Raw genomic sequence first — 17,840 nt, forward strand, 5'->3', positions numbered from 1 at the left:
CTTTTTTTAGTATATTGGTAAGTAGTATTAAAAACACAATTTTTGGTTGGGTCTTTTGAGAGGATAACAATAGAATAGTCTGTATTTGCATGCTAAGTGTTTTACCAGGAAAAAACATTGAAGATGTGCCAGGTTCTGGTCCAAGAAAAAATACATTATTTTATACTCTTGAAGGAGTAAGATTCTGAACTCGCATCTGTTCAAAAAGTTGTGGCAGATAATACTGTGACCAGATTATTAAGTCATGTACCTTTCACTTTTCACTTTGTTAGCTATACTCAGCGTGTGGTTGGAAATGGAATCAAAGCCCAGTCTGGAAATCCCGAAGTCAAAGTCAAAGGAACCGATCCTGTGATAAATCAGATTATTGATAAACTGAAGCATGTTATTCAGGTAAGTGCCAATGCTCTATTTATTGGTATACTCAGTGATAACTAGGGAATGATGACTTTCCATTATATGTCATCAACCTGTTAATCCTATCTGATAATCCTACCTGAAACTGAGTACTGGAATAAATTATTTGTATCTAGAGTTTTGGAAGTATTTGGTTGAGTGATTTTCATATATAGTCAATGTGCAGCAGTATTTTAATGGATGGATAATATCTATCTGTAAAAGGAACCATGGTTTCAGGGTTTCGATAAATAATGAGACTCTCAGGATGAGCTTCATCCCTAACGAATAAGCTTTAGACATGGGAACTACTGTCACCAACAAAGAAAACACATAGAAGAGCATGGAAGATGCCAAAGTCACCTTCCAGGCAACTTTCTGAGCCTTGCTGTGAAGGTTTTTGCTGCCTTTTCAACAAAAGTTAAGTCATAAATGAATCACATGCATTTCTTGTATTTATTTCCTGTATCACCTTTTACATGTTACCTAATGGTTGTTTATGAAATACTTGTTTTATCTTTAATAATATTATTTAATTAAGTGAGTGTATACTGCTGTTTTTAATACATGGCAAGTAAAGCATGAAGGTATCTGTCAAAGGAATATTTCATCAAACTATTTGATTAATGAAAGCCAAATATTATATTACATGTTGTAAAAACCACCTTCCATTCTGCATCTGTTGGGGTTTGGGCTAAGAAGGGCTATTTTTTAAGTTATTAGTCTTTTTATAACAATTTATATTTTAATTTTTTCTAAGCAAAACTTCGTATGGATAGTTGACACTGACTTCTAGTGTTCTATGTCAGAATCTATACCTAAGCATAGTACTGAGTTTTTATTGATATTATTCCAGAGTCGTTGGTATGCTTGTCATAACTGTTCTGCAAAACTTAAGTTTATATGGGGCCAGTTCTTAGGATTCCATTTTTATGGGAGTCTCTACAGATTGAGCAAAGCAAGATATGGGGGCTTGTGTCCAATACCAGAGATTTCTCCTTTTCAGGAGGCAATAATGGCTACTTTGCTCTTTCTGCGGCTGGTACATTGGGAAAACAGAGCTCTCACCCTGGAGAGCAGAATCAAATATAAGTTCCATTAGGAAAAGTATAAGAGAAAAGTGGTGCCGCTCACGGGCCCAGCCGCTCTGCGGCACGTGGGATCTTCCCGGACCGGGACACGAACCCATGTCCCCTGCATCGGCAGGTGGACTCTCAACCACTGCACCACCAGGGAAGCCCCTAGGATATTTTTTAATTCTTAAATTTCCAGTGGGCCAATAAACAATCTATTAGGAACTTGACACATAAACAAACTAGATTCCTAAGTATATGCCGATGTATATATGTTTTTGTTGGAGTTCCCCGGGAAAGAGACTGTGAAACAGAGATGTGTGTGCAGGAGGTTCACGGCAGAGTGCCCTGCAGTCAGTAAGGGGCTGGAGGGAGGGGCACAGCACAGAGGGAGCAACGGGACTGTGTTGTAGCTTTAACAGAAGCCTCGCCTGAACCCAGTAGGACCTCAGGAGCTGGGAAGCCTCTTTCAGGTTGTCCTGAGTTGAAACAAGGAGGTGGGTCTTCATTGTCCCACACTGACCAGTGATTGGATGAGGGCTAGTGGGGTGGAGGTAGGGTGTGTTAACTCAGCTCTCAGTCAGAGCCAACAATATTACATACAGCTAGAGGAACAAATGCCTTCATCTAGGTGGCACCTCACAGCATCACGGGCTATAATATGGTATGTAGATCTGTATTATTCAAAAACTCTAGTGCACAATGGATCATAAAATCAAAAGATCTTTAATAAAAAGTGGTTCCTCTCGCTGAGAGACAGCAAAGCTTAGTGGTCTCCAACGTGGGCTAAGCATTCCCCAGGGAATTCACAAGCTGAGCCACTGGAGGGCAGAAAGGAAATACAGAACTTCAATGTGTATTTGTTCTGTCACGTTCTTTTAAGGTTTTGTGTTTTTTTTTTTGGTTGTAGGAAGGTATATAAAATATGTAACAGTGCAATAGCACATGCATATAGTTTAGAAATACATAAATATGTGTTGAGTGGGTGTGTGTTCAAACTGTTTTAATGGTATATGTATACACACACACACACACACACATACATATATTAGAAAAACAGATGGAAAACCCTGTTGTAGGCAATAAGGATGGAGCTGCTATATACAAAAGAATACATGTAAAAAAAACATATTCACAAAGAAATAAGTAGATACTCAAAATGTAGGGTTTATTAAAAATTCTTCACAGGAGGGTTCACTGATATGTTGTCCATTTGGCATGACATTTGACCCTTCTTGCTTCATAGATTTCAAAGCCATATCCTTTTCAAGGTGGCACAGGGAAATAATTCCACTTTTTTTTAGCACCCATGTTAAATTGAGTCCCATTCTTTCATCTTTATATTAGTGTGCAGATCTCCAATTATTCATGCTTAAGTTTCTTTCCAGAGTTACAAGAGAATATGAAATAAAATGCTACCTTTGAGGTCTATCTTTTTAAAGTCTACTAGGGTGATATGATTGAAATTTAGATTTTTACAGAAGATAGCAGAAAGTCATATTTTGTACAATATTCACCTGTAATGTCTTAGAACATGTTCTTTCCTAAGACAGCTGTACTGGAGATGAAGAGAAATTTTTGACTTTGCCAGACTTCTGACCGCTGGTCACATGTGTGTGTCCTAGTGGGAACGGCTGCTGTGCTGTAATATCCAGGGGCAGTTAAAAAGACCCACCACAGGGTCAGGTCTGAAAAGGTTCAGAAAACCGTCTTCTATAAGTGAGAATTTATTAATTTGAGAATAAGTGTGGAGCAAGGGAGGAAGTAGAAGAAGGAACATATTTCAGAATCTAATCTGTAGATTTAGGTGATCACTTATTTGCGTTTGGAGTTTGTTTTTTATTGTAATGGATATTAAATGCATTTGTCGAGAATACAGTATACTATAAAAATGCCATCTCTCATCATAGGGGTAAGCAAAAGTTCCTCTTGTCCGTTTTTTTCCACATCTAAGTATCTGGAAATAAGCCAGCCATATTTATTAGCAAAAACTGTCTCCATATGTTAGCCCCCAAACATCTTTCTTCTAGGCCTGCCATTGAGCACACCTCATTTTCTACCCTGTAACCTCTGCAGTTAGAGTCATTAAACAAGTGGGTAGGGATTTTACTTTGCAAATGCCACTTTGTAAATGTCTTAATCATTAATTTATTCAAAATATTCCACTAATACTTATTGAATTCCCACTATGGGCCTGGTTCCGCACAAGGCACTGAGGTTACATGGGTGAACAAAGCAGACACAACCCTGCTGTCATGGGATTTATATTCTAAGGAAAAGGACAATACAATGCCTGTAGCTGACAAATGTGAACAAATCAAGAAAACAGAACAGATGAGGTAGGGAAAGGCACTCAAGAAGAGAGAGCTTGTGGAGGCCATTCCAAGTTGGGGGGCGGCTGGATTGATACTGATTGACAAGGAATCATGGGAAAGGGAGAAGGAATCATAGGAAAACCGGGGAGAACTGTGTTTGAGGCAGAGGAAATAATATATTCAAGGACTTGTGGCAGGAGTAGGTTAATTGTATTCAGAGAACAAAGAGAAAGCCATGTGTCTGGAACAGAATGAATACAGAAGAGAAGAAAACATAAAATGAATTAAGGGGAAACTGGTAGGCTCTGGTAGGGCATTTCAGTTTTCTCCTAAGTGGGAAAGGAAACCATTTAAAGGCTTTAGGTGGAGTATGATGAATTTAATTTATGTTTCATAAAGATAATTTTGGCTTTACTATGGAAAATGGACCTGAAGAGCAAGAGTAGAAATTGATTGGGGCTAGAATAAGAAGAGTGGATAATATGAGAAACTGATGGATTTGGGTCAACCTGGCGAGTGGAGTTATCAGGAATTGTTGATGGATTGGAAACTGGGACAAGAGAAAGAGAGTATAAGGAAGATAATCAGGGGGGATGATAATGTCATGAAGTGAAAAAAGGAATTCTGGAAGTGGAGCGCATCTGGGGTTTGGTTGTTGGAGTTGACCAGATATTAATAAATGAATGGTTCTCTTAAATTTGAGATGCCTGTTAGACATCCCAGAGGCATGCACAGAGTTCATTGGCGACCCTAGAACTAGAAATGGACATTTGGGAACATCAGTATACAGATACTGTTCAAGTCGTGAGACTGTATGAGATTGCTACTTTCTTGTGAGAGTTTGTACCAAAACAATTAGAGGAGAATATAAAACAGCAGAATTCTATGAAAAATGTGTACTGTAAAAATCTACGAATGGAGAAATCATTTATTTAATGTATGTGGTACCTTGCAGATACTTAGAGATTTGATCTTGGACAGACAAGATATTTAGTAACATTAACTTTTTCTTACTGAAGAATTATGTCTCTGTTATAATAAACCAAATTTTATTATTTTAGAAAATTTTACCAATAGAAAGAGTAGAAAATAAATGGTATACCACTTACGAAACAACAAGCTTCAGGAAATAAGCCTTCTAGACTTTTTTGTACTTATGTGTACATTTGACTTCTTTTAATAAAACAGAGTACATTTGGTTTTGTGTCCCAAACTACTCACCTAACAACACATAAATTTTTTTTTCACAGAATTAAATATTCTGCAATATGGTTGCTAGTGCCTGAATATTCTATCATATGGTAGGACTATAATTTTATTTAATTCAAGCACCTTGAGTTGGATATTTAGGTTATTACCAATTTTCACGATAATAACGACTACTAATAGGTATATCCCCTATACATAAATCTTTCTGCAACTTTTTTCTCTTGTGATAAATTTCTAAATGTTGTAACCAAGAATCTGTTCATTAATAATTTTAAGTATTTTGATAAATATTGCTAAATTTTTCTCTAGGAAAATTATAGGAATTTATATGTGAAGCAAATTATATATTTTAATTTTCCCTGCATATTGAGGGTGTAGGTGAGAGATGGCAATGACCACACATCAGTGTTAGGGAATATTATGGAGCTCTAGGAACCAAAGTAGTCAAACCAAAGTAGAAATGTTAGCCTGAGCTCCTGTCACCTGAGACTACACCAAGAATGGCCAAAAAAAAGGGCTTCCCTGGTGGCATAGTGATTGAGAGTCTGCCTGCCGATGCAGGGGACACGTGTTCGTGCCCTGGTCCGGGAAGATCCCACATGCCGCGGAGCGGCTGGGCCCGTGAGCCATGGCCGCTGAGCCTGCGCGTCCGGAGCCTGTGCTCCGCAATGGGAGAGGCCACAACAGTGAGAGGCCTGCGTACAGAAAAAAAAAAAAAAGATCATGAAGAACCTAGGGGCAAGACGGGAATAAAGACACAGACCTACTAGACAAAATAAATATTTTTAATTAGAAAATAGTTTATAAGATTTTTCAGGACTTCCCTGGTGGTGCAGCAGTTAAGAATCTGCCTGCCAATGCAGGGGACACGGGTTCAAACACTGGTCCAGGAAGATCCCACATGCCACGGAGCAACTAAGCCCCTGCACCACAACTACTGAGCCTGCGCTCTAGAGCCCGCGAGCCACAACTACTGAAGCCCGTGCACCTAGAACCTGTGCTCTGCAACAAGAGAAGTCACCGCAATGAGAAGCCCGCGCACCACAACAAAGAGTAGCCCCCGCTCGACGCAACTAGAGAAAGCCCACGCGCAGCAATGAAGACCCAACGCAACCAAAAATATATAAAGATAAATAAATTTATGAAAAAAAATTTTTTTCAAGGTTTCCTAGAGAAAGGGAAAACAGCTTTAATTTTATTTAATTGTTTAGGACAAGCCCTATCTTTAAGTCCTGCCAAGAACAAAAATGCCAAGAAAATTCAATATAAATGGATAACTATGGATTATAGTTTGGTCCTCGGGGAATATTTCCGGCGCTTCGAAGTCCCCTCACTGCCTCTGCAAGTCCTTCTGAGCTGAGAACAGGGACCTTGGACAAAAGAGGGAAGTCATTCCCGGCTCCCCTCCATCTGTGATTTTGGCATCTTTCTCTAGATAAGCCACCATACAAACCCTCAGAGATACATTCCTGCAGTTTCCTACATTCCAGAACCTGTGCTTAAGGTGGACATTGCTTGTACCTTTGAAAACGACCTGTGATAAATATAGGGTAGCTGTTAGCCTTCCAGTGAGGAATTGTGTAAAGGACGGAATTTTAAAAGGTTAACATGAGCTTTCTTAGATGTTTGCATCAGCCTGAATTGCCCTTCGATAATAGATAGGAAACAGCGCTTGATTCCTCTTAGTACATCTGACAGAGGAAATGTTTGAACGTTTTAATTCAGATTGTCTCTCCTAACAAACTTATTTTGAAACTTCTCGGTCATATTGACTAAGTTTGTTTAGGGCAAAGCTGTCAGCAAAAAAGTCACAGTTATGCAGCAATTTACTTTTAAGCATTAAATAACATCTATCATCTTTCAAAGAAAATGATGTCAGCGGTTAAAATCCTAACTGCTGAGCACTGTTAGTTGTGGACAGTAATGACCCACTGCTTAGAAATTACTTTACCTACTTTCAGTATGAAACATAAAAAGTAATATCACAGCAATTTTCTATAATTCTTTTATTGCCAGACCAATAAATGTTACAGTGTTGTTAAAAGTAGTAGATTTAAATAACATTGTACGTCTTCAAACAATTCCAATACATATAAGATATTACCGGTTTCTATTAAATATTCATTTTTATGGAAAGACTAAACTTCTTTAGAAAAATGTCTTCATGTATAAAATAAATTTGATTTTTAAATGCGAGAAAGAGCAGTCATCATAACCATTTCTTAAAACCACAAAATTCGTAGATATTTTATAATGTGTATTTCAGTAATCACAACCTATGGCTTCAAGAAGAGATGAGAGACTTTCTTATTTTATGTAGGGAAAACTATGTTAAATTGCCTCTTTTCTTTTATCTCATTTTGTTCCTAGGATATCAATATGATAAATAGTGACTTAATAGCTATGATAGGTTAAGATGAGATTCTAATTGAAATCTCAATGTATGGTTATAAGGTTAGTGTTTATAAATACAAAAAAAATGACACAGAATTTTAAAAAGATACTAGTATCTCAGAATTTCTGAATTATGAAAACTGTCCAAGCTTTTTTCATTAAATCACCTACTATGAAATGCATTTAGGAAAACATTTCCTGTTATTAATAGCTTATAAGTCTGACAAAGAGCCAGTTGGTCAATTCCTAATTGCAAACTATTTGACCATGAGGTGTCAGCTGACTCTGAACTTCTTCCACTTCCACCAACTCATTTCCTTGCTTAGGAAATCACTACAGCACGCTGACTCCTTCCTCCTGATCTCCACTACACACTAATATCATGTCCCCAGGCCTACTTTATTAATATTCCAGAAGGACAGTCACTTCTTGATTTTGTATTAGCAATGCAGTAGTGACCAAAGCCTGTTTAGTTTTTGGTTCAGAAGAAAGTATTTGAAATGCACTCAATAACGTTGAATGGTCATCTAATTTAGCAATTAGTTTGGTCTGAGTAAAGTCAAGGGAAGGTTGCTTTCTGGAAAGTGTGGTATAATGCATTGACTTCACTATTGGCCATTTCATTAAAAAAATCAATGGTCAGCATAAAACCAACCTTTTAAATTAGTGGACAATCAACTGGAAATGCAAGTTTCAAAACTCTTTTTGAAAGTAATGGGGTTTGGGTTGGCCATTGGCCATTTATTTTTTATTATTTAAAGAGTATGTAGCTGTTTTATGTTGGGTAAATATTTGACTTTATATTTACTCTGATGCTGCCACATCATTATTACCTATTAATATTTGAGCCATTTATCCAGCAGGTTTTCTGTTTGTCAAACATATTGAGAGAATGTTGGACACTAAAACTTTAATATTTTTTATTTAGGTGATTTTTTTGTACATTTGTACAAAAACTTTTCTTAATTTTGTACATTTGTACAAGAAAAATTGTACATTTGTACAATTTTGTGCATGAATGTTGACAGCAGCATTATTTGTAATATTTGAAAAGTGGAAATAACTCCTTTTTCTCCCCTTTTGTTTAGAGGTGTGTTTTCTGGGGGGGGGGCTGTTATAGGAAGATTCGTGGCTCATAACTACCGCTAGAATATAGAACAGAATGAACCACAAGACAGGAAATAGAGGAACTAAGTGAAAAGTCAGATACTGACCTGCTTGTTTTCAGAATGCTAGCATGCAGGTACCAGCTACTTATGTAGAATATTAAATGACTCTTCTTTGAAGAAACTGATCAATTCTAGAACAAATATTTCCACATTCTGATTGGGCTTATACCCACTGAGAAGTTAATTTATCATCTAATTGAATGGTGGTGAAATCCTCTATTATGCCCTATATACATACAATAACTTCCAGTTGGCTTCTGATGCCCAATATCAATGGACAATCAAAGATCACTGTGCACTGAAGGAAAACGGGAAAAAAATAAATGTAAAAGAAAAAAAGAAATGGAAAAATATAGATGAGTATGAAGAAGAAAATATACAAGCTATATGAATATCCTCCAAAAAATGAGAGAATAGATTGTATGTTAAAAAAATACTAATATATTGCTTCTAAAAAATTAATGAAAAAATAAGAAGGAAGTTCAAAAATTAAAAGTATATAAAAATTTAAAATTCATTAGAAGGGTTTTCAAGATATAGTCAAAAAATATTCTATAAAATAATAACAAAAAAGAGAGAAGGAAATAGTAAAATGACGAGATGTTAGAATTTTACTCTAGGAGATCCTTGTAATAAGAATTTCAGAGAAAAGGACCAAACTAATAGAGAGAAGGAGTTTATCATATAAATAATAAATAACTTTTTTCAGAAATGAAGAGTCTTGACTCCAGATTGAGCTCACCAAGTGACCATTACAATGAATGAACACACACACACACACACCACACACAACAATAATTATGAAATTTATGAATATTGAAGAGAAGATATTAAAATCTTCCAGTGAAAGAAACAAACCAAACAAAATACATACAAATGCATACGAAGAATGGGGATCAGATTTGTAGTTTCTTACTGACAGGAGTACTAGAAGAAAATGGAAAAGCAGTACCTTCAAATTATGAGGTAACTGATTTCTGACCTGAAATTCTATACATAGCTAAAATGGAAATCAAGTATGAGGATAGATTAAAAAGCTTTTGAGATAAGAATACACAAATTTATATTTTATATACCTTCTGTGTAAAGCTGTTGGCAAAGGGTGATCAAGAAATGAGAAGATATGGGGTCCAGGCAACATGATGTTGAATACATCAGGTTAGGGAAAAGGATGACTGTGGGAAGGAATTTTGCAAGCCAAAAAGAAAAAAAAATTACTAACTTAATGTGTTGGAATGTATGAAAAAAAACATTTGACAGGCTTCCGTGGTGGTGCAGTGGTTGAGAGTCTGCCTGTTGATACAGGGGACACGGGTTCGTGCCCTGGTCTGGGAAGATCCCACATGCTGTGGAGCGGCTGGGCCCGTGAGCCATGGCCGCTGAGCCTGTGCGTCCGGAGCCTGTGCTCCGCAACGGGAGAGGCCACAACAGTGAGAGGCCCGCGTTATCGCAAAAAAAACAAAAAACAAAAAAACATTTGACAGACTTGCTAGAGCATTTAAGGAAAAAGTTAGATAAATATAAGGCAAATTATGCAAATTGATAGATACCATGGTAATTGTAGATTATAGGAAAGCAAAAACCTTTATATGAAAAGATATATAATCATAGTACTATTTCCCTGAACTGAATAAAATATTTGTAGATTAAACTATTACTGTAATCACAACTTTGCTAAAATTAAATTAGTTGTATGGGAAAAAGGAAAGTGGGTTGTGGTGGTATAAACAGAAAATCAATAAACATTGCCAAGAATTGATAGTAAGAAACAAAATAAATGCCAATTTAATAAAGGTTTAGACATGTAAGGTTAATGCTAGAACAATCAGGTTGCTTATTGCTTTCACCAGGAGCAGGAAACATGGTCTATAAAGTGCCTTTGGGAGTAGAAATGCTTTTTTTTCCTTTCTTTTAAATAGACCTTTTGGTACTACTTGGTTTTTTACTAAATATATTTATTACTCTGATAAACATAAATATAATTTAAAAAACTAAAGACAAACTGCATCATGTTTTATGTGGAGCTGCATCATCTGGTCTTCCATGTCTCAAACCTCATTAGCTAATTCCTCCCCTTCTTACACTAATGTTACATCTACTCTCCCTACATACACACTCATTGTTTCAGTTCTTTCAATATCCCAGGTTCTTTCTTACTTCTAGTTCTTCCATTCTATTTTTTTTAAGAAAAACGCATTATTATTAACTTTTACTTGGAAAAAAATTGTCTCTTTTTTTCTGTATCTCATAGTCATCCATTATGTCTCAGTTTCCTCCAAAGAAGGGCACATGTATTCCTGTGTTCTTCCTGGCACTCTGCAACTGACCTATGAGAGCGCTTCTTTAGAGAAGAAAAAATCAACTTTTTCTGTACCCAAATATCTTGGTTAGTCTGAGTTTAGTGTTTTGAACCATATCTTGCAAACTTGGCTAATATTTCTGTTTGGACTTGGCCGATCTTTTTGCTCTGATTAAACGTTGCAGAGAAACTCCTCCTCTAGCTTTTTCTGGATATTAATTCAGGTTCATAGTTCTACCACCCTCATTGAATTCTGGGAACCTAGGGTTATAGTAGTTCATAACGCTTCCCAATCAAACAATCCAGCTTTTCTCTTCTTGTTATTCACAATTTTCTGGGCCATGCGCCGTCCTCTGCTGGCAGCTGTCACAACTTGATTCCAAATACCCCAAAGTCTGGCATGCAAAAAGGAATCCATCTAATGATCTTCTGTAGCACTCCTTTGCCATGTGAGTGGCTCATGCATATTCTCAGCTTTCTGCAGGCGTTATGATGAGTCCATAATGCTTTGCAGACTCCGTAAATGTACTCTATAATCACTTGAATGTCATTTTATGAATGTGCTTTGAAGACGTACTTCGTCAGAGCAGAAGAGTTTCTGGATATGTTTCTTGCAATTCAGCAGCACTTAACCAGATGGCCCCCTATAGTTTTGAAGCAGTGAATGCACCTTGAAAGTAGGCTGACTTATGAGAGGAATGTGGTCATTGGGGATCAATGGGAAGGTTTCTTAGGCACAGGATATTGAAGAAGTGAAATAAATACTGTATAAAGATTCATTAAAAACTAAATGAAGTAAAAGTCCTATGATAAAATGAAAATATGAATTGTAATAACCTTAAGAAATGTGATAAGTCGTATGAATATAAGTTCTGCATCATTATGTGTTTCACATTGATATGGTGGAAACTTAATTGGTTTCATTAGAAATAAAACAAATCATGAGTTTTATGGTAATGAGTTTGAATAGGCATTTATATACCTTTATACAAGGCAGGTCAGTTACTATTTCTGAGAATGATTATTTTGAAATTTTATATCTGGAAATATATTATCAAACCACGTCTGAAACTCATTAAACAGATGGTAAAATCTAATTTAACTTCCTTTAATGCTCCTTTTCTTTTTATCTTATAAAAGCAAATGAGCTTGTCAGCTTTTAATTATAAAAGAGTAATTTGAATTTATTAGGTATATATAACAAACCAAGTTATTTACTATATCCTAGTGACTTCCTATCGTGCGCATTCATTTTTAACTTAATGATAAGAAAATCTTCTCAAGATCTTTGTAAAAGAATCATATTATCAGAAGAGCAGTTTAAAATTTCTAGAAAATAAATGTTCTTAAGGCACTTAATAGATGTTGAAATGAGACCTAATTCTTAAGAGTTTTCAAAATATTTGATTTACACCCATTAAAATTGGTACAGAGTTTAAATTTCATAATTTCCCATTTTAAAAAATGTGATACATGCCTCAGACATATCAAAGTGAGTTATTTATATACTTCAATTATGAAATACATAGTTTTGACTGTATTGTGTTTTTTCATTGATGAAAATTGAGTAGCAAAATTATTTGTCATCCAAGGACACAATAACTTTATTAGAAAAGTAATTTTCTATGTCTGTTTCACAAATACTCTCATGACTAGTGGCTTTTTCATGTTTCTGTGCTAATTCATTATAGTGTCACCTTTTACCCAACCTTAAAAATATCTCTTTTTCTGATATTTTAAGAATGTATTGCATCTCAACATACAAATGCATTTCTTGGATTTGTAACAAGGGAAAATATCCAAGGAATTATCCATTTAAAATAAACCTTTATGCCTAATGTCGCTTGTGATGCCTTTTGACTACCATCTCCATTATGTTATGAGCCATACTTGTATTTCCTCATTGTGTCTAGCAGAGAGCATGGAAACATAAAAAATGTTCAATATATATCTATTGAACAAATGAATGAAATTTATAGTTAAATTGCTCACTATATGTAAAATTTAAATGAAACAGAAAAGTGAATCTTCCTAATGATCAAATACTAACAGTAACTATTTAATGTCATTCTAATTACAAATAATATGCTTTCAGTCTTGGATTATAATTTTTAAATTCCTGTACCATTTTACTCATTTGTCTACTCATTTATTCACTGAATAAAGCAGTTTAGTATCCACTAGGTGTCAGGCATAATAATAGATACAGGGAGTACACAAAATGATTTAAACGAGGATGTTGATGAGAAAGTGTATTGCACTTATGAACTAGTCTTCTTCTCATCAAGTAAGCGAAGGGAGTCTGACCATGTCTCTGTACTTTATTCAGCAAATATTATTAGGCTGTATTATGGATCAGGAGATTTCCTAAGTAGTGGGCATACAAAATTGGATAAGACCGTACCTACTTGTAGTAAAACACTGTCATAATAAAAAGGTAAAGGAATTGATTTTGTAAGCTTTATAGTAAGATTTCTGATCTAGCTTCAGAGAATTTGTCCCAGTTCCAGGACTCTTTTACTACCTACTTGTAGTAAAACACTGTCATAATAAAAAGGTAAAGGAATTGATTTTGTAAGCTTTATAGTAAGATTTCTGATCTAGCTTCAGAGAATTTGTCCCAGTTCCAGGACTCTTTTACTACCTACTTGTAGTAAAACACTGTCATAATAAAAAGGTAAAGGAATTGATTTTGTAAGCTTTATAGTAAGATTTCTGATCTAGCTTCAGAGAATTTGTCCCAGTTCCAGGACTAGAAGCCATTCAACTGAGATTGAATATGAAATGAATGAGAGGATATTTAATAAAATACTGTGGTACCATTTACTTCAATTAGAATATAATTATAACTTACTTTTTTAATTGTGATGTGTCCGTAATAGATGTGATGACGGAATAATAGAAATGTTGGACCGTGACACCTTTGAAGCAGTCAAGCTATTGCCATGATAATTTTGTGTTTAAAAACCAAGTAAAACTTAGTGAAATACATCAATAAGTATCTTCGTTTACTTGTTCATGCATCTGTTGTCAGCTGTGATTCAGCTGGTCTCTGCTGGGCTGGGCTGGGTTTTGCTGGAAGTCCAGATCGGTTGCACATGTTGGTCATCTTTCTCAGATCACAGAACTGGAAGCATGTTATTGTTATGACAGAAGTCAGGAGTTCAAACCCACCTGTGCAAAAACATACCAAGCTGCTGCTGCAGTAGAGCCTCTAAGATAAGCCTTTGGCCAAAGCAAAGTCACACAGCAAAGACCAAAGGCGAATAGTGAGAAGTACATCCCTTCCCACCCTCAATCCCCCACCCAGGGATGGAGATGGGGGAGAGAGTGAACAATTGCCCCAAATGATCTAATCTACCAAAATCTTGAAGATTTTAAAGTCATAAAATCATTGGCATTGTTTTTCTTTTTTTGAATAAATCTTTGCATAGACACGATACAGTAGAAAGGTCCTATTTGAACTCTTCCTTCATATTCGTGAGATTGCTACATATATTCCACTCTGATTATTTTTTTCTTCGTGTACAAATCTGAAAACTGTATACTTAAATTTATTAGATCAGGAAAGGCACAACAACTTAAATCATCGCATAAGAAATATTTCTCAATATTTTTAACGTTTCATGCAATTGTTAGTATTTTCACAGCAAAATACTTGGAATGATAGAATTTATCAATAGGTCTAAGTCAGATATTGATTTAACAGACTACACGAATCAGAATAAATGACAAATGAAAATATTACACTTGAAATATTTGAGCTGCAAGTGAGATTGGATTTTCATGTTAAACATTTGGATTTTAATTATTTTGTTAGGGTTGGTTTATTAAAACATAATTAGTAACATCGGTAGAAAAACATGAGCTATAATTAAATCATTTAAATAATCACTTCTTGATGTCTTAATAGGCCAGATTTCAATTAATTAAAGCAGATAAAAGTTCTCTATAAGTACAATTTATTATCAGTAAGCTTGCTTTTCTAGAAATGATAGGAAATTTAGAATTCTGCATTAGCATTTAATAACAATATGCTATTCTGATAGTGATGCGTTACAGTTATCTACAAAACATGCTACAAGGCAGAAATATAGGTAATTAGAATGATTGCAACCTGTTTGCCTTTGGCAATTATCAATAGTAGTAGAATTTTTTATCATTAGAAAAATATAGATGATTTTAGAAATGGACTAGTTCCATTTTCTATCTAGAAAGAACTACTTATATACTGAGGTTGTGTTTACAGAATACCAGAGTTTCCAAACATAATGTGTTATTTTCTGTTTCTTCTATTCCTCGCTGAAAATTTGTTCAACCAAACAAGCTATTAAATCTAATAGTACAGAGAAACTAGTATAGACATCTCAGACTGTTTCTTGTATTTTCTTAAAGGAAAAGAAATAATTATTAGCAAAAGATCTACCTTCCCAATGACTTCATTTCCATGTCCGTATCGCAGTGATAAATTTCATGGGTTGGGAGGAGCAGTCTGAGATATCTATACTGGTTTCTCTATACTACTAGATTTATAACTTGTTTGGGATAAATTGAGAGATTGGGATTGACATATACACACTACTAGATATAAAATAGATAACTCATAAGGACCTACTGTATAGCACAGGGAACTCTACTCAATACTCTGTAATGGCCTATATGGGAAAGAATCTTAAAAAAGAGTGGATATATGTATATGTATAACTGATTCACTTTGCTGTACACCTAAAACTAACACAACGTTGTAAATCAAGTACACTCCAAACACCTGTTTCACTCAGGGAGCGTAGTTGTTGTAAATAACTTTAACAAGCGTTTACTCTACCTGCTTTCATCATAATGTAATTTTATATAACAGTCCCCATGGGAACAAGCAGAAGGGCTTGTATGGAGTATCTCTACGTGACTCCATTAAGTAAAGAAATAAAAGTTGTGTTTGGAAAGTGATCAGGTTGATAGACTTTGTCTCTATGAAACAAGTGGCCATGCATTATGTTTTAGTATGGGAGGTCAGAGAGAAGAATTCTCAAAATTTATTTGTTTTGGCAGCCAACGATTGGTCACACTGCACGTTTCAAGGTTACAAAGGAACCTCGTGGTGGGGCAAATACAGGTCAGGAGAAGACACTTACTTGTGCTCAAGGCTTTAAAATGAAGCCAGAGCAGGAGTTCCGGAAGTTGGCAATATCAAGAAAGCAACCTCTGGAAGCAGACAGCCAGGGGACTCCAGAAATCTCTTTTCAGACCCTACATCCCTGGACTTTCAGAAATCATCACCCTGTTCTCCATTACTAAAATGTAATTCATGGTCACAACAACATAAAAATCAATTAAAAAATAAAAACAAAAAAAACCAAGCTCATTGATACAGAGAACAGATTGGTGGTCCGAGGTTGTAGGGTGGGAGAAATGGGTGAAAGGGGTCAAAAAGTAAAACAATTTTACAAAGAAAGAATTTCAATACTGAAAGCCACAGCTCTGTGGCTCATCTTGATGGATATAAAATATTGTTTATATGAAATAACATTAAAAAGAAAAATGGAATATAAAATAGTAATTTTAATAGAAAGTAATAGATTGATTATAACCATAATGAATTCTGATATGTACATTAGTAAAGATAGGTTATTGTGAATAATATAAATGGTTTAATATTATTTTGGTAAGTTTAAGTTTGGAAGGAAGTTACAATGGAAGAATAGATGTGCAGAAAGATTCAATACAACTTAAGAAAAACCAGTTTGCCACAAGTGACCCTCCAATACTAGCCCATGAAAAGCCCCCTTAGAAATCTCTGACGTTCTCAGGGTCAAATGTCCACAGTTCGGTGGCCATGACTTCATCTAAATCCATTGGGACCCATCCTAGTCACATGCTCCACCATCACCTTTAGTTTTGTTGTTCTATGCTCTGCTCAGATCAGAAGCTACAGGTCGTTTGAGAACCAAAAGTGCAGGCTTACTGGAAAAAAAAAATGAAAAAGATAGTAAAAGATAGATCAAGGGACTTTATAGCCACAGCATGTCTGAGGTCTGAGGTAGCAAAACATGAAGAGAGAGAAAATAGGGAAAGCTAGCAGGAAAGGAAAGGGGCATAATACTAACTAATTTCTTAAATTTTGACTCCAAAGAAATAACAGTATTTCACAGACTCTCTTCTAAACACCAATTTCACAAATGTAAAGTTTTTGAAAATTTCACTCTTAATCCCTTTCCTTGACAGTGAAGCCCAGAGGAGGATACTTGGATTCAATTTCCATCACAGCCACCCTCCCAATCCTATTCTGAAGGATTCAGAAATCTTTCTTCAGTTGAGCAGGTTTCAGATTTCGTTCTGATGGTTCTGACAATTTCTATTTAGATCTGTCTCCTTCTAGTCTTAATACTCTGTAATCCCTTGAGCTTTTCTGGTTATTAGTGGACTGCTTGTGCTATTATTTTAATAATAACAATGTGATGGATAATTTGACAGTTTATTCTTAAATGTCTGTGAATTTTACTCATTAACGTTTCTAAAACATTCACCAGGATTTAAGTATTCCAAGTCAAGTGGTCACTAAAGTAGGGAAAAAACCCATATTTATGCATATGCCTTTCAAAAAACAGAAATGTACCACTTACTTTTAAAATGCATATACTTTGTTCTTTTTTTCTAGAGTTTTGGCTGGATTGTTTGCTGTATTGCAGAGAATCTTATTAAGCACAATCTTAATTTTCTTCTTTTTGAGGATTTCACAGTTAAGATTGGCATTGATCCACCAATTAATTCTTTTCTCCTTATTGGATGAGTGCACGTAGATTGCTTTACTTATATCTTAATTTTCAACATAAACTTTTAGCAGAATCTTTCATGTTTCATCACCATGTAAAAAGATGATTTTTTTTAAAACTCCACATCTCTGCTTTTAATTATATAAGGAAAACAGCATGACTGTTACAGAAAAACAGTACAGAGAAAGCACAATCCTGAGCCTATGATAGAAGCT

General features: G+C 35.3%; 1 protein-coding gene across 1 annotated transcript in view; it reads left to right on the plus strand.

Annotated features, from left to right (window-relative positions):
- Positions 1-272: 272 nt before the first annotated feature.
- The window catches only part of GPC5 (glypican 5), a gene marked incomplete at its 5' end in the record, with an annotated part of 904,193 nt that continues 886,625 nt past the window's right edge, over positions 273-17,840 (plus strand). The window contains one exon of the mRNA XM_024755269.1: positions 273-393. Within this exon, the coding sequence (XP_024611037.1) occupies positions 273-393 (121 nt within the window). The remainder of the gene's footprint in view (positions 394-17,840) is intronic.

This window comes from Neophocaena asiaeorientalis, unplaced genomic scaffold (assembly GCF_003031525.2).
Source record: "Neophocaena asiaeorientalis asiaeorientalis breed wild unplaced genomic scaffold, Neophocaena_asiaeorientalis_V1.1 scaffold141, whole genome shotgun sequence".
Lineage (NCBI taxonomy): Eukaryota > Metazoa > Chordata > Mammalia > Artiodactyla > Phocoenidae > Neophocaena > Neophocaena asiaeorientalis.